The 23,895-nt window shown below is 41.1% G+C and overlaps 1 protein-coding gene and 1 gene segment (V, D, J or C); both read right to left on the bottom strand.

The window, feature by feature from the left end:
• Positions 1–23,895, bottom strand: part of LOC102116898 (immunoglobulin kappa variable 2-30) — a 970,872-nt gene that overhangs the window by 679,667 nt on the left and 267,310 nt on the right. The gene's annotated exons all lie outside the window — the stretch shown is intronic.
• LOC135966898 (immunoglobulin kappa variable 1-39-like) lies at positions 5,079–5,608 on the bottom strand. The segment is given in 2 exon segments: positions 5,079–5,401; positions 5,527–5,608. Coding segments are annotated over 2 exon segments (378 nt in total).

Raw genomic sequence — 23,895 nt, 5'->3', positions numbered from 1 at the left:
TGGTGAGAACCCAGTGGCTTTCCTGAGCTTGCTTGTCTTGCATTTTTGGTGACATGGATTGTTGTTCACATTGGCTTCCTCTGGCAGATACACCTGGAAAGCATTATATTTAGCAAGAAAAAAGGAGACTGTGAATGATGTCACTGTAGAATGTGTATATTCCTTGTTGCAAATGTCAAATCCATGAAGCATAAAGTGATTTACTAGAGGATATTAAATTCATTACGAATTGTTGAAAAGCCTTAAAGACCTTAAAGAACAGGCTCCAGTCAAAGCCTCTAGAACAATTCCAAGAATCCTACTGCTGGCACAGGCTGGGGAGGAGCTCCTACTGCTTGAGACTCCACAATCAAGCTGTCTCCGGCAGCAGAAAAGAGAGCGGCTCTTCTCACTACTGCCCCCAGAAGGACAGCAGCTCTGCTATCAACTGTCAGTTGCTAGAAATCTGACCCCTTTCTCTGACTGCCCATCAGATATGTTACTACAGAGTCATTTTGCATTGAGATGAGGGAGGGGAATGCCTCATCTCACTCAAATGTGCTCATTTTCCTGGTCTGGGTCACAGCCAGGCAGCACAGTCCTGTGGGCACAATACCTTCACTTGCCAGGTTCTTATAAAATGAGAGCATCTTTCTTGACTGTGGAAAACATGGGGGCGGGGAGGGTCAAGGAATAGCAAAAGGAGTACCTGGAGATTCCTGAGCCGTCCACTCTGGTTTCTACAAATGTTTTCAATCCATTTAATTCGTGATAATAAACATCTTTCTGCCTAACCAGCCATTATCACTTTTCTCAGATCCAAATGATTCAGTGATAAAACTAAAGAGAAAAAATACACTTTTCAACATTTAAGCTGACCAGGAGGCTATCTCTGGTGTTTACCCCTCCATATCCCACTACGTGTTTCATCTTCCCTTTGTCTCACTGGACATCCAAGTGCAGATAATGCTTCACGTGACTGATCCCTAGAACTTCATCCTGATGACTGTTGAAATATTCTCTGAGTTTTACCAGTGGAAGTGGCAATAGATAGAAATATTCCAGAAGGTCCCCTAGGTTTCATATTTTCTGTACTTCCTCTATAAACTATGTAACATCAATTCTGTTTGCTCTTGCTTTATATGGGCTAGATCTACAGCCCCAGCACATACCCTAATGCCCTGTGTTGACAGCTTGTCCAGTATTGTATTAAGTAGAAATGGTCACGTGCATATCATATCGTTTCTTCCAATTTAAATGAAACAATTGTTATGTCTACTCTTTGGATTCAGAACCATCAACCAGAAAACCACAACCCTGAGAAAATAGAAATTGAGTATTTCAAGCTGTTCAGTTGACATAACATTGATGAGTCTACAGCTCATTTTCAAGATGTAAATATTCTGTTTATGGGAGTAAAAGCACCAATCACAGTTAGTGTTTCAGAGCCTCCACCACATCTGACAGCACAGCAATTCACTAGCACAAGGGTTTGTGTGCCAGCTTTGCTTGACTGATAATGGTTTTTCCCTGTCTATAGGGAAAGCTGCACCTGTGCACATGACAAGAGCATGAGCTACACTTTCTTCACCTTTTTTGAGTTGAATAAGTTGCTTGATCCAGAGCCATATTATGGAAGAACTTCCTGACTCTGATGAAAACACTTTGAAAATCCTTAAATAATATTTTATGCAGAAACATAACCGAAAAGGAAGTCAAATTCATATATAGTAAAATAACCACTGCCCTCCTCATGTTACAAGAGGTCCACTGGAATCACCGGATACCAGCTGTTAGTCTGAGCCCTGATGTGTGGTACAAAGTTACAGGTTCTGGAGGGGTCAGTTTTCTTGGCAAATTAGGTGTTCAGAAGAGTCAGTAGCCCTGCACATTTCAGTTAGTTGAAACTCATATTGTTGAGTCCCCACGGGGACCTCCATAACATTGGTTCGTGAGACTCTCTGGGAAAGCTGGGACAGGTGACTGACTCAAGTCCATGTGTTGAATCATCCTCACTGTTAAAAGCCCCTGCTTTTTACTGGCATTTCAATTAATACTCACTTGTAAAGCGTTTTTTTTTTTTTTTCCTCTATTATGGCTCATTTTTGAAACTTCTAGTCATAGTTCTTGCAGAATGACTTTGTCTAAAATCATCCTGTTGCCTTTCTTTTAAGGCCTGATGATCTGTCAAAACCAGCAGCCAACATTATTAAATAGCTGTTCTCTTGGCAATATGATCATCAGATGTAACCCTTGCAGTTTACTCACTGTTATGGTTTTTACATTTCCAAGGCTTCCTTGACAATGGCACTGATGTGACTCCATCCAGCATCCATTGTTGTGAGAACTCTATTTGGAATATCATCACTGTGGGCATGAACATAATGGAGACTTTCACAGGATGCAATGATTAATATTTAACATTAGTCAAAATTTTCTCTAGTCCTACCCTTGGAGCTCTACTGGATTGGAAAAATATTTTAGGTAAAGACAACCATTTGGTAAAGTTTCAAAAATAAAGGTTACAACAAAATTTTCTGTAGCAAGAGTATGAATTATATGTCGTCCAGATTACCATTTTTTTTGTGGAATGTAACAACAATTATTTAAATGTATATAATTCAGATAATATTTTACAAATATGTATATATTGCATATATAATAGAATGTATGTACATAAATATGAATACTGTTTATATTTGTAGCCAACATTTTATCAAGCAAATATACATTCACTTCTATGTATCTTAAATATATACACACATTTTTCCATAAATAAGGTTAATTTTAATTTTTTATTGAAATACTAGTTTTAATTTTCTTTTTCTCTTAATAACTTCATAATTTGATTATTAAATATTCACATTTATACCACCAATTTAAGAAAAAATACATATGTTTATATAGGTAGAGGTGTAAATAGTGTATCTGGAAGCATTTTTGCATTAATTATTGGTAACTGGTTAAATACACAACTCAGTGGGTGATAACAGGAAACATTTGTTTTCATGTTCATGGATGCTCATGTCCACAATCATCTGGCTGATCAGGAAAGTGCTCTGCTGACTGGTTCCTCTGCAGGGCACTGAGCTTGTATTTAGCCTGTAGATATCAATTGTTTAAGAACAACACTGAACAGCAGTGACTAAACATGACACAAGATTCTTGTGACAGGTCACAGGAGAGATCAACCTCTCAAACCAAATCCCACAGTTGAATTTAAGTCTAATAATTTCTAACATAGCTTCACTCATTTTAAATATATTCCTTTATTTCAATGAGTACAAATTTTCAAGAAAATGTTACTCCACTTAATTATAGAAGTGTTTGATCATTCCATGGACAAATAATTATGTTTTCAAGATTTACAATCCTGAAAATATTTGCAAATGTAAGTTTGCATTCATAAGAAAACAAAGCTGGATGTGTTTTCAACATGTGGCTTCAAATATAATTTTTTAAAATGGCCTTTTTTGGGGGAAAATCATTTTAACTTCTGTAAATATCCCTCCTTACCTCTCATGTCCTATAGAGTTGCCCAATAAGAGATCCCCCCGTGAGATTTGGAAGTCAGAAAAGGAAGACTCAATGTTATCCATTGGTACCTAAGACAGACACAGAGATAAAGGTGAGGGCTGGAGAAACACCTGGAAAGATACTCTAGGAAGCTGAGAACATCAGCAACCCCAGACTTAAGCTTCCAGACAGGACTGAGGACCACATAGTTAAATAGTCCATACTTCAGGGGCAGACGCATACTGTTTTATGAGGGAACACCAGAGAATCCTGTTTCTAATATCAACTTTCCTGAATACTATAACCTTGGCTTTGAAAGTTTGTAGTGTGAACATTAATCATAGGAATTGGGTCATTCTGTCATACCCAACAAAGACAAGAAATCAGAGGAGAAAGACACTCAGGGTGAAAAATATTGTTTCTAGGATGCAACTGAAATAGGCCCTATTATCCCACAGAACTAATGTTTATGGTTTTTTGAATAAACATGGAAATTGACTTCTCCAGTCTTAAAACTCAAGATAGTTACATCTGTCTTACCTGAGCTCTTTTTTCAGTAAACCAAGCATCAGGCCTCCCAGATACTATCACGGAGCTGAAATTTACGTATGACTGAATCGGGACAGTGAGACCGCAGACCCTTCACCCATTGTGATTGCCTAACTGACCTCCTGCTTCCTGTTGACCAAATTCTCTTTCTTACCCCTCCATAATTCCTGTTTTCCCACATTTCTCCCCTGCTATGTAAACTCCTAATTTTAGTTGGTCAGGGAGACACATTTGTGAATGGTGTCCCATCTCCTCGGCTGCAGCACCTGATTAGAGCCTGTTCCTTGGCAATACTTGTTGTCTTAGTGATTGGCTTTCTGTGTGGTGAGCAGCAGGATCTACACCGAATCCCTGGTATTTCAGTAACTAAATTCTCTGCAAGCTTCACTGCTTTGGCCTCTTGTAACCTGAAATCAAATTGATCCACAACTTCTGAGATAACTTGATATAATTCTAGGATTCATTTTGTCCACTACTGCTTACCAGCCTAAGTTCGCCAGTTCCCAACCCTTCCTAGTGCCAATGAACTTTCTCAAAGAGCCATAGGTAACATATTCCCTTTTTCATAAAATACTACCTTTCTCTTTGTTCTTCCATAATATTGAAGACCACTGAATTTTCCTGTATGTCCCATTTGGGAAATATTTCTATGCAAATAAAACATTAAATTTAGAGATTCATCTCTACATTTTATTTAGACTTCAGTAGTTTACCATAATTCTCCGTATTAAGACAATTCCGGCTGAGAATATCTATAGTGGCTTCTTCTGTGTTATGTAAAGTCCAACTGAAGCCATAAACTAGACTCCTCAGGTGTCATGATCTCTGTCTTTAGTATATCAAGAGAGGGATTGCTATGTCTGTGTAGTTGAGGCTGAGAAAGAGAAAAGAATTCGGGTGCAGAGGTGACTTCATGTCCCCCTCTACCAACACCATCAGAGTGTGGCTGCATCTGAGGAACACTCTCAGCCCATGGAGGCATCAGGAGGAGCAGCTGGGGCAGCCCAGCCTCACACATCTGCTTCCCTGGGGGTTTATGTTCGGGTGTGTAACACTGTGGGAGGGTCACTGTTATACTGTAGACAGTAATAAGTTGCAAAATCTTCAGGCTGCAGGCTGCTGATGGTGAGAGTGAAATCTGTCCCAGATCCACTGCCGCTGAACCTTGATGGGACCCCACTTTCCAAACTGGATGCAGCATAGATCAGGCGCTTAGGAGCTTTTCCTGGTTTCTGCTGATACCAATTTAAATAATCGCTAATGCCCTGACTTGCCCTGCAAGTGATGGTGACTCTGTCTCCTACCGATGCAGACAGGGAAGATGGAGACTGGGTCATCTGGATGTCACATCTGGCACCTGAGATTGGAAACATAAAAACAAATGTCCACACAATTAATCATGTTGTTAGACAATTTCCCTGAATAGTGAAGTAGTACTCAGAACCCTTGGCTGTGTAAACTGCTAGTGTTCTCCTTCCTTACCTGGGAGCCAGAGCAGAAGGAGCCCCAGGAGCTGAGCGGGGACCCTCATGTCCATGCTGTGTCCTGAGTGGTTCTAACTTCTACATGAAGTGTAACCAACCTATTAATAAATCTTCAGGGCAGGAGGATGTGCTCTGGGAACATGCAAATGAGCAGGGGATGGGGCAGGCTGGGCACAGCTGCAGGGCTGTCTTATGTCAGTAACTCAGCACCGGCTCAATGTCCCCAGATGTCCCAGGTAAGATCAGGGTAGCAGAAATTTGTCTGCAGAGAATGTGTTTCTACTGGGGACTATTTTGTTATGAGAGATATTGTTTAGATTTTTTTTTTGACAATTTGAAATATTCCTCAGGAGTCGATGGAGTAACGTATTTCGTTGGTGTATGGGGAGTATTTAGGAGGATATTACTTTTTGTAGGAAACACGTAGTAAAATTTTAGATGAACAATTCTAAGGCATTTAAAAGACTCCTCTCTGATTCTGGTTAGGGAAGGGGGTATTTGTCATATACTTGCAACTTTTCTGTAAATTTATCATTGTTCCTTTCAAAAAAAATTAAAAATAAAATATATTGACATGATGCTACATATATTTGTAAGTATTAGGTAATGGTGTTATGCCATTGTTCTTACCAGTATAAGTTCAAGCAATTTACTACAAATACACAAAGATGACACTTTGTTTTCTCAATGCATGCAGCACACATAGATTCACCATTATCAAGAGTGACAGGTCTCTTTAATACCCAAAGACTAAAGGGGCTGCACCTTATTCTTGTTTTGGGCATCTTCATAGTCTACGTTCTTTTCTGCCATTGAGTATTATTTCCCAATATTCATCTCTCTTAATGCGGGTGGTCACTGTACGGAGCATGTCCCTGCCATGCACCATCAATGACACTTTCCTCTTTTACATTTTATCAGTGACTGGGGACATCATCTTGACCCAGACACCAGCCTCCCTGTTAACATCTTTAGGAAAGAGGCAAACTTTTATCATGCAACTGCCCATGTACATGGAGAAATCAGTTGGATCCAGATGAAACTGGACAGGGATTTGCACTCATTTTATCTAATATCTCCAATGTGCCCAAAAATGTCCCAGCCTGGCTCAGTAGCAGAGGAAGTAGATCCAACTATGTCAGCATCAGTGGGCTGCAGCCTAGGGCTCTACAAAATTTTACTGATGCCTGACTAGTGGAGCCAAATCACAGTGCTGTAGCCTGTGCACAAACCTTCCTGCTGCCTTGAAAGCAGCCCAAATTTTAAGAGAACTTGGTTATACTGGGAGAAAGGAAGAAAGCTCCATTTGTCTTCTAAATGTTTGCTGAAAATAAACTGACAAAAGGAAGATTAATAAGAGAAAAGGCAAACAAAATTCACTTAAAGTGCAGTGGGGCATCATCGCAGGGTGATGACCTGATTAGTCAATGAATTCCAGTGGTTTCTATTTTTTTCTAGGGAAGAGGGAATTGGGAAGTGTAGGCAACCTGGAGAGAACAGATGAGAATAGAGGTGTACCCTCAAAAGAACAGGTAATCACCTGCCTGGTGAAAGTATCAACTTCCAGTCTCTTCTATTTTTGATTCCTGTTTTGTGTTAATCTTCCCTGATAAAAATTCTCAGGAAGAATTTTCTTGACAATTGGTTTCTTTCTGAAGAATCTGCTTTTAAGCAGATAAGGGATATTTAGGAAAAGCCCTTTTGTGCATTTGCTGCTTTCTAAATGCCTTTGTTTTTTCATAATCATCATGCAAATGCAGCATAGTTGGAGATGTTATTTTCTGGATTCCTTTACTTGCAACTCACCTGCCAAGATGCTGTTCCAGAGAGATGCAGCTACAGACTGAAAAAGCAGTTGACCCCTAAACAACGTGGAAGTTGGGGCACTGAGCACTGGTGTGGTTGAAAACCTGTGTAGAACTTTTGCATCCCTAACTTAATTACTAATAGATTACTTTTGACTGGAAATTTTGGTGATAAAATAGTTGATTAACCCCTTTTTTAGTTATACATATTGTATACTCTTTCCAATAAAGTATACTAAAGAAAAAAAGTTATTAAGAAAACCATAAAAATCTGAAAATATAGTTACTATTTTTAAAGTGCTTGCTCACAGGTGACAAACACAGAAGAAAATATACGTGAATCTGCAAATTTAAAACCCAAGTTATTCTAGGGTTAACTGTACCATGATGAACGTAGCAGTCCCCATCTGTAATCTAGGGCTTTCCCCTTTGTTTTACCTGTGCTCACTTCCAATGGCTATATATACATCTTAGGTTCTTATGATCTTGGGCAGAGAGATCTGCCTGCCTGCCTTGCTGGCCAGATGGCCTGGAATGTGTATCTCTTAGAAAAGTGCTATGGTTTGACTATGTCCTCCAGAATCCATCTGTTGTAAAGTTAAATCTCAGCGTAATGGTATTGCCAGGTGGGGCCTATTGGGATGTGCTTAGGTCATGAGGGTGGCGCCTTCTAGGGAATACATTAATGACACAACAAACAGAAATTATGGGACTTGAATTTTTTTCTCTCTTCTGGTCATCTGTCATGTTAAGACAAGGCCTTTCTTTCTTTGAAGGAGTCAATGCTCCAGGCATCATCTTGAAAGCAGAGAAAGCAGACATTATCCTGCCCATGCCTTGATCTTAAATTTCCCATTCCCCTGAAGTGTGAGAAAATTAATTTCTGTTCTTTATGAATTACACTGTAACAAGGAACCTGTTATAGCAGCTTGAAATGGGACAAGAGGGACAGTTCACAATCATTGAGGACAGGATGAGTTGTATACATACCCCAGCTTCCTCATCTCTCAGGTGGAACAGCCCAGAGGAATTAATCCACGTTTCCACATGTGGTGGATCTTCAGTTATCCCAAGTCAGGTGGGTTGTTGATGTGTCTTTTACCATTCATCTTCTGTTCCCTTCCTCACTTTCTTCCCTTCCTCCCGGTGTAAATTTGCTGCCTAAACAGGAATCCTCATTGCTGGTGGACCCGAACTAAGATAGTAAAATAAATTGTTTATCTTTTCTATGAGAAGTATTTCCCATCTTTATTCTTATCACTTCTCTCTCTTTGACATGTAGGAATATTCAGGAAGCACTTAATTTTTTTAACCAATGTGTTTTAGATTGAATTTGTGCAATGATTTTTTTTTTTTTCTGTTTGTTAAAACAAAAAAATAAGTTGTAAGCCACCAACCAGCTGAAGGGTCTCCTCTTGTGGCAGAGAGAACATCAAAGAAAAAAGAAAAACTAGGTTAGGCCATGACTGGCAGGTGGGTTTAGATGTGCCTCATTATACTCTCCTCCCTTGGAGTTCAGACACAACTGACCGGCATTATCATTACAACAGAGATCTTTAGACTGACAAAACAGATGCTTTGTAGCAATAAGATACCATTCTCCAACATGACAGAGAATAGGCCCTGAAGAAAATCTAAATATTTTACCCTAAAAATATTTCTTCATCATATTCTGAAGTGGCCCTGCAAAGTTGCCTATAGTGAGGAAAATTTTCATTCTTGAGAGAATCTCTTCCCCTTACTAAGTCTTTTCCAAAGAGTCTGACTTTTTTTTTTTTTTTTTAATGTCTGATAGACACCATTCACCATCTACTTTGTCTGCTACCCACAGGATTCTTCCACATAACAAGAACCATGGCTTCCACACACCTTTATCTTAACTCAAGTATTTCTTTATGATGAATTCAGGTCTTTAGGCAGAGATTAACTCTTTCAACCAGTGGCCAGTCAGGAAACCTTTGAAGCCATGGATGACCTGGAAGCCCCTGCTTCAAGATATCCCACCTTTCCAGGACAAACTAATATATATCTTTCATGTATTGATTTATATCTTTCCTCGTAATTTCTGTCTCTCCAAAGTGTTTAAATCCAACGTGTAATCCTATCACCTTGGGCACATATTTGCAGGACATCCTAAGGCTGTGTCACAGGCCATAAGCTTTATCTTTGGCAAAGCAAACCTATAAATTGATTGAGACCTGTCTCGAATACTGTTTTGTTTACACTGGGTCACAAACTTAAAAATCCTCTAAAACTCTCTACACATCAGTAAATCCACATTAGAGACAGTGGAGTGATCATACCTTAACAGTTAAAGCTCACAATTGAAAGGAACCTGAGTCTAAGTTTTGGTCCAGCTCTCTTGTTTCATGAAAATACTTTGAGATTTTTAAATTTTACTTTTGAGAAGGACAATTTTGGGGAATACGTTTATGGCTGTGGAATGAATGATGTCCCCACTCCAAAAGATGTCCATGTCCTTGTCTCTGGAACCCAAGTGTTATAGGAGTTATTAAGAAATTATTTTAGGCAGATAGAGAGGAAAAGGGGTCCTTGGGAAGGTTTTGTTTCTTTTAAAGTAGCTCCAGAAACATTTCTTGTCTAGCAGGAAAGCCCTGGCTCTTAGAGCCAGGCTGGCAAGCTTTGATATGCAAATTCTGGCCATTAGAAACTGAGTCCAGCCAAACATGGCGATTCCCACCATCTTCTTCCTTTCTCCCACATATGCCTGGCAACATGGCTGCCCCCATATATTCCCATGTGTATAGAATATTTTGGCACCCTGTGTTTGCATATTAAAAGGCTATGGTGGGAAGGCCAGTTACATTGCAGGCTACATGACTGACACACCTGGTCAAACCAATCCCCAGAGCGCTATGCAAATCAGACACCACTTCCTCCAGCCTCCTCATACAATAGGCTCTTTTCTGCTGCACATGGAGGGTTCTCTTGGTTAGAATCCCGCCTTTCTCTGTCTCTGTAGGAGGGAGGTTTTTCTTCTTCCTTCCTTCTTGCATATTAAAACTTCCTCTCCTTAAAACCACTCCACTTGTGTCTATGTTGTTTTATCCAAACTGGCATAAGGTCAAGAACCCTGGTGCTCCTCCAGTCATCAGAGCCATATCATAAAAATTCTACCTTATATAGCAAAAAGACAACTTGACAGATGTAAGTTAAGGACTTTGAAAATAAGAAACCTGACTGTTGTGATTAAACCAATATAATCACAAAGGTCCTTAAAATAGAGGAGGACGCTTACAGTCAGAGAGGAGCTGGGACAATGGGGAGGGATGTGGTTTGAGGAAGGAAGGGGCCATGGAAGCAGAAATATGGGTGCACCTGGAAGATAAAAAGTAGAGAATACAGTTCTCGTCTCTGCAGCCTCCAGAAGAAATACAGACCTACTGACACCTTAACATTAGCTCAGTGAGACTTCTGATCTCTAAAATTACAGGGTAATAAGTTTATGTTGTGGGAAGTCAATAAGACTGTGACAATTTAAACAACAGCATTGGAAACTAATGCAAGGGGAAGAGATGTCTTTCACCTCACTGAGCGCATGGTTGTCCTCTGTTCTTGGAACTATTTCCACCTTGTTTCTGGTGTCAGTTTTGTCAAGAGACAGAGAAAATTTTTCTGAGAGAAGAGCTAGCCCAAGAATTCTTTTTAATTAGAAAATCTCTTGGATAATGTCCCACGATGATCTCTTATACGATCTGGGTATCACAGAGTTTCAGGGTCAGATCTCACAGCACATGATAGGAGTAAGAGGGTTTTGTTTGTTGGTTTGTTTTCATATTAGGAGGGAAAGGGACAGACTGAGTAAAAGCTATTGTAAGAGACAGAGGAGATGTGGAAGGAGTCAGGGAAATGAAACATGTGTCCCAGCTCCCAAATCTAAAATAAAATGATTGATTTCAGAAGGTGAAGCAAAGCTCTTCACCTTCCATCTTCTTAGGAAGGATCAAATTCTTCCCAGAGTCCCTGCCTCTCCTTCACTCCCCTGACATTGCATTGTGGAGCTCGTCACATGTTCTCTTAATCCCTGCTCCTGTCCCAGGCTGGGAGAGGCTCACTGACCTCACCATGCCCAGCAGGATAGAGCTGGTGCCATAGGCACCAAAAGAGAAGAGGGTGGCTTCTGCGCAGGTGATAAAGGCTTTACCACCCGTTACATTTCAGTATTATTCTAAGTAAAGTTGTGTGGAGAGAAGAGAAGATATGGGCAATTTTACCTGGTGGGCTTGGAGGAGGCCAGGCTCCGAGAATGTCAATGAATTCACATTTCTAATTTTCCAGGTGGCAAATGCTAGCTTTCACAATTATGGAAATGTGGACTTTGAGTTTAAGAACAAGACAGACTTTCAGGTACTGCAATAAATAAGAAGATATTTGGAATAGGGTCCTTAGCCCAAGGCTAAGGTCAGGCTGGAAGACCCTGAGAGCTGCCAGGTGCTGGCCCTGAGCTGTGGAGGAAGCATCTGCTCTCCTGAGCCACAGGGCTGAGGACCTGGGAGGAACCACAGGCCCTGCCCACAGGGCTGCCTGGCAGTGGCTTCAGGGAAGGAAACCACTCACAAATTCACAGCAGCTGCATTAAGCATATATCCCGCAGCCTGGCAAGAGTGAAAGTCTCAGGACTCAGACCTCAGGACTGGTTCTGGATTCCTGGGATGGGTGCTGTCAGCTGTGCCTTCCCTGGTCCTGAATGACTGGGACCTTGTTGGAGCCAAAGAGGGTCAGCAAATGTCCTCAGAGTCTTTACTCAGCCTGACTGTGTTCTGCTTGGAAAGAAAAGGACCACATATCACACCAATAAATGTAAAATTATGTGTGTATGTAACATGAATTTCTAATATAAACTTTACGTATCGAATAGATATAATGCTTTAGAAATAAGTTGTATTTCTATATTTGTATATGCTATGTATCTGTTTATGAAAAAATATGTGATGTATGTTTAAATATAAAAAGAACTCTGATTGCTACTATAAGGTATAGTTTTAAACTTTAATAAATTGAACGTGAACGTTGAAAATGAACACCAGGTGCAACACCTGATGGCCCCTTTCTTACCACAGTCCCTGAGAGTGATAAAGCTCAGAACCCTCTTCCATGTTCCCCTGGGCTGAGAGCAGAGAGCTGCCCATTGCTGAGGATGATGAGTGACCTGAGGGGGGTGTGTGGAATCACAGAGCAGCAGATGCCCAGGAGATGGATAGTGAGTCTGGGCCCTGAATGGAGGGAAGTTTTTTCACCAGAGCTCAGCATAGACAAGTCCTCTTCTGGTCATTTCCATCTCAGAAAGCAGCACATGTGGCTCAGAGGCTGCGTGGTCACGGATGAAGACCCTCCAAGGCTCATTTCCAACTTCCCCTCTGGCTGGGGTGATGTGGGATCTCTCTGCCCAGCTTTCATGGCTCACCAGCTGCTGGGACTCTGTTGACAATGGTCTATGTCTACTCCATGCACAAGCTTTTCAATATTTGACATTTTACTTTCTGGTCTCCAGTAACCACGACTTGCCCACCATGACCCTTCCACAGAGATTCATGGAGTAGAGCCAGAACCATGGGTTCAGCAATGTTCCAGGCCATGTACATAAGAGAAACAAGGCGTGGCCCGCCGAGGTATGAAGTGAGGATGAATTTACATCATGAATTCGGAGTAGGAGGTGGGAGAAAACATCCTGACATGCTCCAGGCAGTGAGGCCCACAAGATACACTAGAGGTGTCCATAAAGGAGGTGGGAAGAGGATGTGAGGCAAAGAGGGGATGTGAATTCAGAGGTGTCCCCCAGCCTGTTTCCCTCAGAAGATTTCAGACCCTTAGCAGCTCCTGTGCAGAGCCGTTGCTAGGGAATATTTGTGCATGACAGGGGACAGGAGGAGGGAGCACCTACCTCTGAAGGCATCTTGGTTGCTGATGGCCACAGTGGCATCTTTTCAGGCCTGCTGACCCTGACCCAGGAAGGGATCATGTCCAATGGGGCAGCAGGAGCCAGCAGGAGCTCAGAGTAAGGCCTGGTTTTTGCTGGTGCCAGACTAGGATGCTGTTCGTACTCCAGCCAGCTCTGCAGCTGACAGTGACCCTCTCACTTGGGACACAGAGTGGGAGCTGGAGATGGCATCCACACAACATGCTGACTATTATCCAAGTGGGGAACAAACATGCAGATCCCCAGATATTAATACAAAGCAAGCAGTTCATTCAATTTGATGCAATTCTGATCAGAAAGAGAAAAAGCAGGCTAACAACTTCATCATCAAAGAAATGTTCATGTTGAATACAAACTATCTGAGGATGAAGCCTCAGTCCCCCTTCCTCACCAGGCAGTCAGAACAGAAGGCGGAAGAGAAGAAAAGATGGGTCCCAAAGTCCACAAGGTGCCTCCTGAGGCTGATCCTGCTCAGAGAAAGTGGGGACAGTAGATTGTCTGCTGGGACTGCCACATCAAAATTCCCTGGGCTGGATGGCTTAAAGGAAGGACATTTACTTCTAACAGTTTGGAAGGCTGGGAAGTCAAAGATAAAGATCCAGAAAGATCTGCTTTCTGCTGAGGACCCTCCCTCTGATTTTCAGATGCCACCTTCTGTCCATGTCTTCACATGGCCTTTCCTCACTGCATGCATGGAGGCTGGGAGTGGAGGAGAGCTTAATGGGGTCTCTTTTTATAAAGACACTAATCTTATTGAATCAGGGCTCCACCCTTATCATCTCCTTTAACCCTAAATACCACCTTATATGTTTTATCTTCAAATGCAGCTATATTGGAGATTAGAGATTCAAGATAAGAACTTCTGAAGCACAATTCAGTCCATAGTCGGTGGGCTTTGGGGACACAGCTAAGGTAGGCATGAAGGCAAGGCTGGGCTTCTAGTCTCAGAGCACAGAGTGCAGAGGTGGTTCCCATAACTCAAGACGCTGGCAGCTCCTCCTAGCTACTCTAGGTAACACAGAGACCACATTCCAGCCTTAGGGGCTATTGATAATGAAACATTATCACTCCTAAGCTCTCCCAGTATTTCTATAATCAGGCTTAGATCTTAGGGTTACTATGGGGTTTGTCTACCATCTAGTGTCAGGATTGTGGCTTAGCAACTTGTATAGGATTACAGATGCTGAGTCCCAGTGAGTCTTGACTGTGAGTCTTTCCATGGATATTAATGAAGGAGATCCTAGGCCAGATTCATCCATCACTAGGCCAGATTCACAAAATATTTTCTCTTGTCAGTAAACTAGTTACATTGTTGAGGACAAAAGATATTCAGAAAAGTTATTTGTCACAAAAATATTATGAGCTAGATTCTATGACCCATGTGAGATGCCAAAGGTTTTGGAAGAAATGATGGGCCACTAGGAATCCTGCAGGACCTAATGGCAGGGGTGGGAATGGGAAGCACAGGGTGCTGTTCTGGAACTGTCATCCCAGTCTCCTTCCTCCCATGCAAGAAACCCTTTCAGAGCAGCTCTGAGGACCACTGCAGCTAAAGAGGTGAAAGGGGGATCTTTCAGATGCCCCATTGTCTGCAGTCATTGAGCCTGTGTCAGGATCACCTCTACTTGTATTTCTAGGATACCTGAGGTGTTTATCCAGGTACAGCAGGCAGTGCTGGGTGTTGGTAATTACATGAAACATCCATTATGTTCCACGAGAATGTGCCCATTGTCATGTTGATTGTGCAGTGAGGTTGTTTCTTGGTCAAAGTGAAGTCTCATGGAATATTCAAAAACATGGCATAAATTCCTCTCCAAGGTGGCCATGGTAGCCCCAGCAGCTAATTGTGTGACATATATTTAGGTGTCCAAGAAGCAAGCTATTGCCATAGTCCTTTTCCCTGCACAGGGTATCCCTTAATAGTTCAGTCACTCGGTTGCTATTTTCCTGAACAAGTGGCTGGCCCATGATTTAGTGGAAATGGAGCAAAATACAGTGTAAGGGGGAGCCTGCATGGCTACTGTCATTGCATGTAGTGTGGTCAATGGGCAGAATGTCCATGTTCAGTGTCAGCCGTCATCTGGTTTAATGGTGGTCACACCCAGCAGACCCACTGGCATCTGTTTTGTACAATCATCAGGGCCCCATGCCATACTGACACAGGCATGTCTCTGAATCTTTGGCTCATTGTGGTCAAAGGAGAAGTTAAATTGTCCCCTATGGGTCATTTGTTTCCTTCTAGGAAGCTTGTCATTTGTTTATGGGCATTCATTCATTTGCACATGGATCCTGTGGGAACTGGGTTAGGGCGAATTCTGACTGCATCATTTCCATTTAATAATTTTGATCTGTTGGGCCTGTCCAGCTTTATTGATTGTGTTTGTAGGCACCAAGGTGAGAATGGGTAGTTAAAGTAGTGACGTCATGCCTGATATTCTAGCTCTGAGACACTCAGACCCTATCAGTTTCCTACAGCAAGCAAGGAGTGGCCTTTCAAAAGAGGCACAACTGGTGTCTGCTGTTGCCACAGGCTCCAGTCAGCATGCATAGAAATAGTGAACACCTGGATTTCCATCAGGGCAGCAGGCTCTAAAGGTTTAAAAGAAGTGCATCAGTCATGCCTTGTTGAACAGATTCCAAGGGTACCATTGCAATGGGCCTTGTTCAAGGATGGCAACTTTGTTCGTGATTTTGACTAACATGACCAAAAGAACACCCAGGTAAGTTTTCTACCATCCCCAGTACCCAAAAATACTTACTAGCTTGTGGGTCTCCTTCTTATTAGTGGATGCCACCAGGACCAACAACAATTAACTATACCTGAGATACCTCCTTGTAACTGTACCTGGGATACCTCCTCGGTTTCCTGTTCTGGCGGCCTTGGCATTCATCCTCCATTGTTGGTCTGCCAAAGTGGGTCGTTCCACTGTGACACCAGGCTTTGTGACATTTTCATCTTTTTGTTACAACTATTAAATTAACTAGATAGTGTTCCAATCTTCATTGAATATGCAGTCCTGCTTTTGCTGAATAAGGTTCTGGGGCTTGGGAAGCTTAGCAGACAGGCAGGAGTGGATATTTCCCACTGTCATGTCTTGAATACTTAGCTATGAGTGGAGATAGCCCCTCAGGCAGCAGTGATGTTCTGTGGCACAGCAGTAAAATGTCAGTACCTCTATTGCACTCTGCAGTGAGAACCATGGTCACCAGCACCCAACATGGCCCAAAGGGAATGGTCCACATGCAGATCAGGACGTGAGCACATACTCATCACAGGGTCCTCATTTGTCCGGACACCTTCTGATGTCATCAGTTTAATTTTTTCTGAGGGGACCTGGAAATATTGTCAGGTGGATTACAGTGTATAAATATCCCAGAAAAGTCTGAATTCCTTTTTTTACACCTTTTATCTTGAGAGGAAAATAGGGCCAGTAGCCTCTGGTGGAGACCTTGGCCCTATTCCTAACTGTCCCTTTCAGACAAAGACATTTGGGTCTGTAATGTGGCTCAACTAAACAAATACACCAACCAGGCTGCAGACTTCCCTGGCCTTTTTCCATGTCTCTTTTGTAGAGAGTGAGCCTCCTTTTCTGTGAAGCCCTTTTTGTTGATTTTGGTTCCTTCCTAGATGCTTCAGAGACCACTGAGAGTATCTTTCTTGTTTCATTTTGGGTGACTCAGGGTCCATCTGATTATCCATGTCCTGTGCTCTCTGGCCTTAGGAATGAGCAGTCATACAACTGTCTAACAACTAGAGAACTGTGTACCCCATTCCTAGTTCCACATTCTTTTCTCTCTGTCTCAATTCAGTAAGTCAGCTGATTCTTATTAATGGGAGGAGGACAAATGTCCCATTTATCCTCCCTCCTCATTAAACATCCATCTGCATGTCTAGCCCTTGCATCCCTAGGCTGACGTCTCTGTCCTGGGCCGGATACTGGAGAGTATTTTTCCTCTAACTTCACCAATAAGCCACGCTTCTCTCAGATCAAACCTTCTCACTGCACCAATTTTGCCAAGAAAGTTTGCTGTCCACAGGTCACCAACTTACCCAAATCTAGTGAGACAGAACACCCATGCACAACCAGTTACATAAAGTGAATTATTACTTACAGAGAGTCAGCATGAGAGAACACAAAGCTGCCCGGTCCTGATTGACTCTAGACTATGCATACCCCACAAGGACTGCAGCTGAGGGACCCTGCAAAGCAGCCCACCCTGGGTTTTATGTCTTGGAATCACATGACACACTGAGCTAGTGTTGAAGGAATTACTGTTTCCTGTAGGGACAGAAACAGAGCCCAGGCTATATTGGCCAATCTTGCTCTATCTCAGAATGTTACATTTCCAGAAAATTCTACAGTTATTCCTGAAAACTACAAGCAAGAAAGGGAAGGAGACAGGGTTGATTCATGATTAAATGGAAACTGTTCTGCAAATACCAAAGTGAAATCATAACTCAGTATTTTTGTGACTGAGTTATTTCACTTAGTATAATGTCGTCTAGTTTCATGTATATTGTAGCATGTGTCAGAATTTCCCTCAATAATATGCTATTGTATGTATATACCACATTTGGATTACCAGTTCTCTCCTTTGTGAAGATGTGAGTTGCTTCTACCTTTTGGCTATCATGAATAATTCAGTTCTGAACGTGGGTAGACTAATATCTTCTCAAGTTAATGTCTTCAATTAATTGGGTGTACGTACAAAAATGTAATGGCTAAATTATATAGTATTTCTATTTTTAATTCTTTGAGGAATCATCATATGGTTTCCCACAGCAGGTGGGCCATTTACATCACCACGACAGTGTCCACAGCAGTTCCAAATACCTAAATTCTCATCAAGGCTGGTCAGTCTCTGCTGGAAAAAAAAAAAAATCCTAAAAGGTGTCAAGTGGGGTTTCTTCTTATTTTTCTAAGGATTAATAATATTAACCATCTTTTTCTATGCTAGTTATCTAATTATCTCTAAATAATCTTCTTTAGGGAAATGTCAATTCATGTACTTTTCTCATTTTTAATCAGGTATTTTATTTTTACTGTTGATATGTAGGACTTATGTTTGTAGAGTAGATGTTATTAACCCCCATCAGATATATGATTTACAAATATTTTCTTCTATTTCACATGTTGCATTTTCACTGTGTTGATTATGACTTTTGATGCACATTTTAAATTTTTACGTAGTCCAATTTATTTTTTTTCTACTTTTGTCTGTATGTTGGTGTTAAAGGTGTCAGTGTTTAAATGTCTATAAATACTCACTTACTATGCTCAGAAGGTAACACTGCACCATCTCTCCGATGGTGGACCAAAGAGTTTTACACTCTCCCATTTTGTACCAGGGAACAGTGCAGCTACGTGAGAACCCTGCGCTTATTTGTCTTGCATTTTTGGTGACATGGATAGTTGTTCCCGTTGGCTTCCTCTGGCAGGTCCACCTGGAAAGCATTATATTTGTCGAGAAAAAAGGAGGGAGGGAATGATGGCCCTGTGGACTGTGTATATTCCCTGTTGGAAATGTCAAATCCATGAAGCATAAAGGGATTTACTAGATATATTAAATTCCTTATAAATTGTTGAAAAGCCCTAAGGAACAGGCTCCAGGCAAAGCCTCTAGCACAATTCCAAGAATGGCACTTCTGGCGCAGGCTGGGGAGGAGCTCCTGCTGCCTGAAACTCCACATTCAAGCTGTCTCCCGCAGAAAAGAGAGCAGCTCTTCTCACTACTGCCCCCAGAAGGACAGCAGCTCTGCTATCAACTGCTAGAGACTTGACCCCTTTCTCTGCAGCCCTGCCTGTGTTGATGACATCTTCATTTCAGTCTCATGTAGATTCATCTGTTTTCACGGGTACAGGGGTTATTTCTGCCCAAGTCCACGCTGTGGCTTTCTATTATAAATACACATCTTGCTACGCTTGAATTTCCAGGCATTACTAGTATCAAGTGCAGCATGCAGCATGCTACAACCTAATATAAACATTTTCTTTACAAAGGACACCATGGCACCCACATAACATTTTCCTCCCCAAAATGTGGGGAAACTCCAATCTGTTAAAACCAACACCATCTAGGAAAAAATATTCTTCTCTCGTGAGCCATTAATCTGTTTACTTATTATTTAATTTGTGGTCTAAATTGTAAAGGTGGCTAAAAATAGCTCTTTGATTTTTTTTTAAGAAAGGGTGTATAGAAAAGATTAAATTATTTAACACACATATATGAATGACTCATTTAGTTATTGTCACCAACTTTTTTCATATTTATTTTATACTCTAGTTTCTGGCAATACTTTCTCTATGGTAGAGTCTGGAAAGGCTACTCCTCATGTCCTTGGCTTCCTAAGTCCCAGATGTGGTGAAGAATGCCCATCAAATGTGTTGCTACAGAACGCTTTTGGATTGAGACGAGGGAGGGTAACTGCCTGATCTCACTCAAATGTGTGCATTTTCCTGGTCTGGGTCACAGCCAGGCAGCACAGTCCTGTGGGCACAATATCTTCACTTGCCAGGTTTCTAACAAAATGAGAGTATCTTCCTTCAGTGTGGAAAACACGGGGCGGGCAGGGTCAAGGAATAGCAAAAGGAGTGCTTGGAGTTGCCGGAGTTTCCACTCTGGTTTCCCCAAATGTTTTCCATCCATCTAATTCATGATAATAAACATCTTTCTGCCTAAAAAGTCATAATCGCTTTTCTTAGATCCAACTGATTCAGTGATAAAACTAAAGAGAAAAAATAAATACACTTTTCAACATTTAAGCTGACCAGGAGGCTGTCCCTGGTGTTTTCACCTCCACATCCCACTATACATTTCATCTTCCCTTTGCCTCACTGGGGATCCAAGTGCAGGTAATGCTTCACATGACTGTGATCCCTAGAACTTCATCCTGATGACTGTTGAAATCTTCTCTGAGTTTTACCAGGGGAAATGGCAATAAATAGAAACATTCCAGAAGGTCACCTAGGTTTCATGTTTTCTGTACTTCCTCTCTAAAATATGTAAAATCAATTATGTTTGCTCTTGCTTTATGTGGACTACATCTATGGCCCCAGCACACACTCTAAAACCTGTTGTTGACAACTTATCCAGTATTGTATTAAGTCTAAATGGTCACATGCTTATCCTATCATTTCTTCCAATTTAATGAAATAATTGTTATGTCAACCCTTTGGATTAAGAACCATCAACCAGGCCAGCGCAGTGGCTCACATGTGTAATCCCAGCTCTTTGGGAGGCAGAGGTGGGCGGATCAAGAGGTCAAGAGATTGAGACCATCCTAGTCCATATGGTAAAACCACGTCTCTACTAAAACTACAAAAATTAGCTGGGTGTGATGGCGTACACCTGTAGTGACAGCTACTTGGTAGACTGAGGCAGGAGAAAAGCTTGAACCCAGGAGACAAAGGTTGGAATGAGCCGAGATGGTGCTAATGCTCTCCAGGCTGGCAGCAGAGCAAGACTCCATCTAAAAAAAAAAAAAGAACCGTCAACCAGAAAACCACAGCCCTGAGAAAATAGAAATCGAGTGTTTCAAGGTGTTCAGTTGGCATAACAATGATGAGTCTACAGCTCATTTTCAAGATAAAAATATTCAGTTTATGGGAGTAAAAGCACCAATCCCCGTGAGTGTTTCAGAGCCTCCACCACTTCTGAAAGCATAGCAATTCAACAGTACAAGGGTTTGTGTGCCAGCTTCGCTTGACTAATAAAGAGTTTTTCCCTGTCTATAGGGAAAGCTGCACCTGTGCACATGACAAGAGCATGAGCTACACTTCGCTTCACTTATTTTTTGAGGTAAACAGCTTGCTTGATCCAAATCCATATTATAGATGAATTTCCTAACACTGATAAAAGCACTTGGAAAATCCTGAAGTAGTATTTTATGCAGAAACATAACCAAAAAGAAAGGTAAATTTGTATTTAGGAAAATAACCACTATCCTCCTCATGTTACATGAGGTCCACTAGAATCACCTGATACTAGCTGTTAGTCTGAGCCCTGATGTGTCAAACAATGTTAGGGGTTCTTCTTGGCAAATTAGGTGTTTGGAAGAGCCAGTAGCCCTGTACATCTCAGTTAGTTGAAACTCATATTGTTGAGTCCCGACGGGGACCTCCATAACCTTGGTTCGTGAGACTCTCTGGGAAAGCTGGGAAAGGTGACTGACTGAAGTCCATGTGTTGAATCATCCTCATTGTTAAAAGCCCCTGATCTTTACTGGCATTTCAATTAATACTCACTTGTAAAGCATTTTCTTTGATTATGGCTCATTTTTGAAACATCTAGTCATAGCTCATCCAGAATGGCTTTGTCTGCAATCATCCTGTTGAATTTCTTTTAAGGCCTGATGATCTGTCAAAACTAACAGCCAATATTATTAAACTGCTGTTCTCTTTGCAATGTGATCTTCAGATGTAACCCTTGCAGTTTACCCACTGTTATAGTTTTTACATTTCCAAGGCTTCCCTGACAATGGCACTGATGTGACTCCATCCAGTATCCATTGCTGTGAGAACTCTATTTGGCATATAATCATTGTGGGCATGAACATAATGGAGACTTTCATAGGATGCAATGGTTATTATTCAGTATTAGTCAAAATTTGTTTTAGTTCTACCCTGGGAGCTCTACTTGGTTGGAAGAATATTTTAGGTGAGGACAACCATTTAGTAGAGTTTTAAAATAAAGAATGCAAAGAAATTATCTTAGCAAGAGTATCAACTCTATGTGGTGCAGAATGCCATTTTTGTATGGAATGTAACAAAGGTTATTTAAATGTATATGAATACTATATATATATTTGTAGCCCACTTTTTATCAAATAAATATATATTTACTTCTATGTATGTTATATACATATATGCACATATTTCCATAAAGTAAATTTTAATTTTTTATTGAAATATTAATTAGTTTTATTTTTGACTTTAATTTTCCCTTAATAACTTTATAATTTGATTACTAAATGTTCACATTTATACCACCAATTAAGAAAAATACATGTGTGTATATACAGGTAGAGGTGTAAACACTGTATCAGGAAGCTTTTATGCATTAATGATTGGTAACTGGTTAAATACACAACTCAGTGGGTGATAACAGGAAACATTTGTTTTCATGTTCATGGATGCTCATGTTCACAATCATCTGGCTGATCAAGGAAGAGCTCAGCTGAGTGGTTTCTCTGAAGGGCACTGAGCTTGCCTTCAGTCTATAGATATCAATTTTCTGAGGGCAAGGCTGAACAGCAGTGAGTACACATGACACAAGATTCTTGTGGCAGGTCTCAGGAGTCAACAACATCCCAAACCAAACTGCACAGTTGAATTTAAGCCCAATAATTTCTAACATAGTTTCACACATTTTAAATATATTCCTTTACTTCAGTGAGTACAAATTTTCAAGAAAATGTTAACTCCATTTAATTAAAAAGGTGTTTGATCATTCCATGGACAAACAATTATGCTTTCAACCTTTAAAACCTTGAAAATATTTGAAAATGTAAACATGCTTTAAGAGGAAAACAAAGCTGGATGTGTTTTCAATATGTGGTTTTAAATTTAATTTTTTAATGGCCTCATTGGGGGAGAAATCATTTTAACTTATGTAAATGTCCCTTTTTATCTCTCTTTTGTCCTACAGAGTTGCCCAATAAGAGGTCCTCCAGTGAGATTTGGAAGTCGGAAAAGAATGACTCAATATTCTCCATTGGTACTTAAGACAGACACAGGGACAGAGGTGAGGACTGGAGAAACATCTGGAAAGACGCTGTAGGAAGCTGTCAGCATCAGCACACCCACCCTTACACTTCCACACAGGATTGAGGACCACATGGTTAGAAAGCCCATAATTAGGGGCAGGTGCATTCTCTTTTCTGAGGGAGCACCAGAGAATCCTGCTTCTAATATCTTCTTCATGACTACTATATCCTTGGCTTTGAAAGATTGTAATGTGAAAGTTAATCAGAGAAACTGAGTCATTCTTGTCACACCCAACAGATTCAAGAAACCAGGAGGAAAGGCACTCAGGATGCAAAATATTGTTTCTAGAACGCAATTGAAATAGGCCCTATTATCCCATGGAACCAATGTTTATGGATTTTTGAATAAATGTAGATATTGAACCCCCCAGTCTTAAAACTCCAGATAGTTACATTTGTCTTATCTGAGTTCTTTTTTTCAGGAAGCCAACCATCAGGCCTCCAGATACCATAAAGGAGCTGAAACTTACATATCACTGAATCAGGACAGTGAGATCCTATGCCCATTATCATTGCCTAACTGACTTCCTGCTTCCTGTTGATCAAATTACCTTCCTTGCCCCTCCCTAATTTCTGTGTTCCCACTTTTCTTCCCTGCTATATAAACCTCTAATTTTCAGTTTGCCATGGAGATACATTTGTGAATGGTGTCCCATCTCCTCGGCTGCAGCACCTGATTAAAGCCTATTCCTTGGCAATACATGTTGTATTAGTGATTGGCTTTCTGTGTGGTGAGCAGCAGGATCTACATCAAATCCCTGGCATTTCAATGACAAAGTTCTCTGCAAGCTTCACTGCTCTGGCTTATTGTAACCTGAAATCAAATTTACCCACAACTTCTGAGATAAGTTGATATAA

This window comes from Macaca fascicularis, chromosome 13 (genome assembly GCF_037993035.2).
Source record: "Macaca fascicularis isolate 582-1 chromosome 13, T2T-MFA8v1.1".
Taxonomy (NCBI): domain Eukaryota; kingdom Metazoa; phylum Chordata; class Mammalia; order Primates; family Cercopithecidae; genus Macaca; species Macaca fascicularis.
The sequence above is the reverse complement of the archived record's forward strand: the minus strand, read 5'-3'. Positions and strand labels throughout refer to the sequence as shown.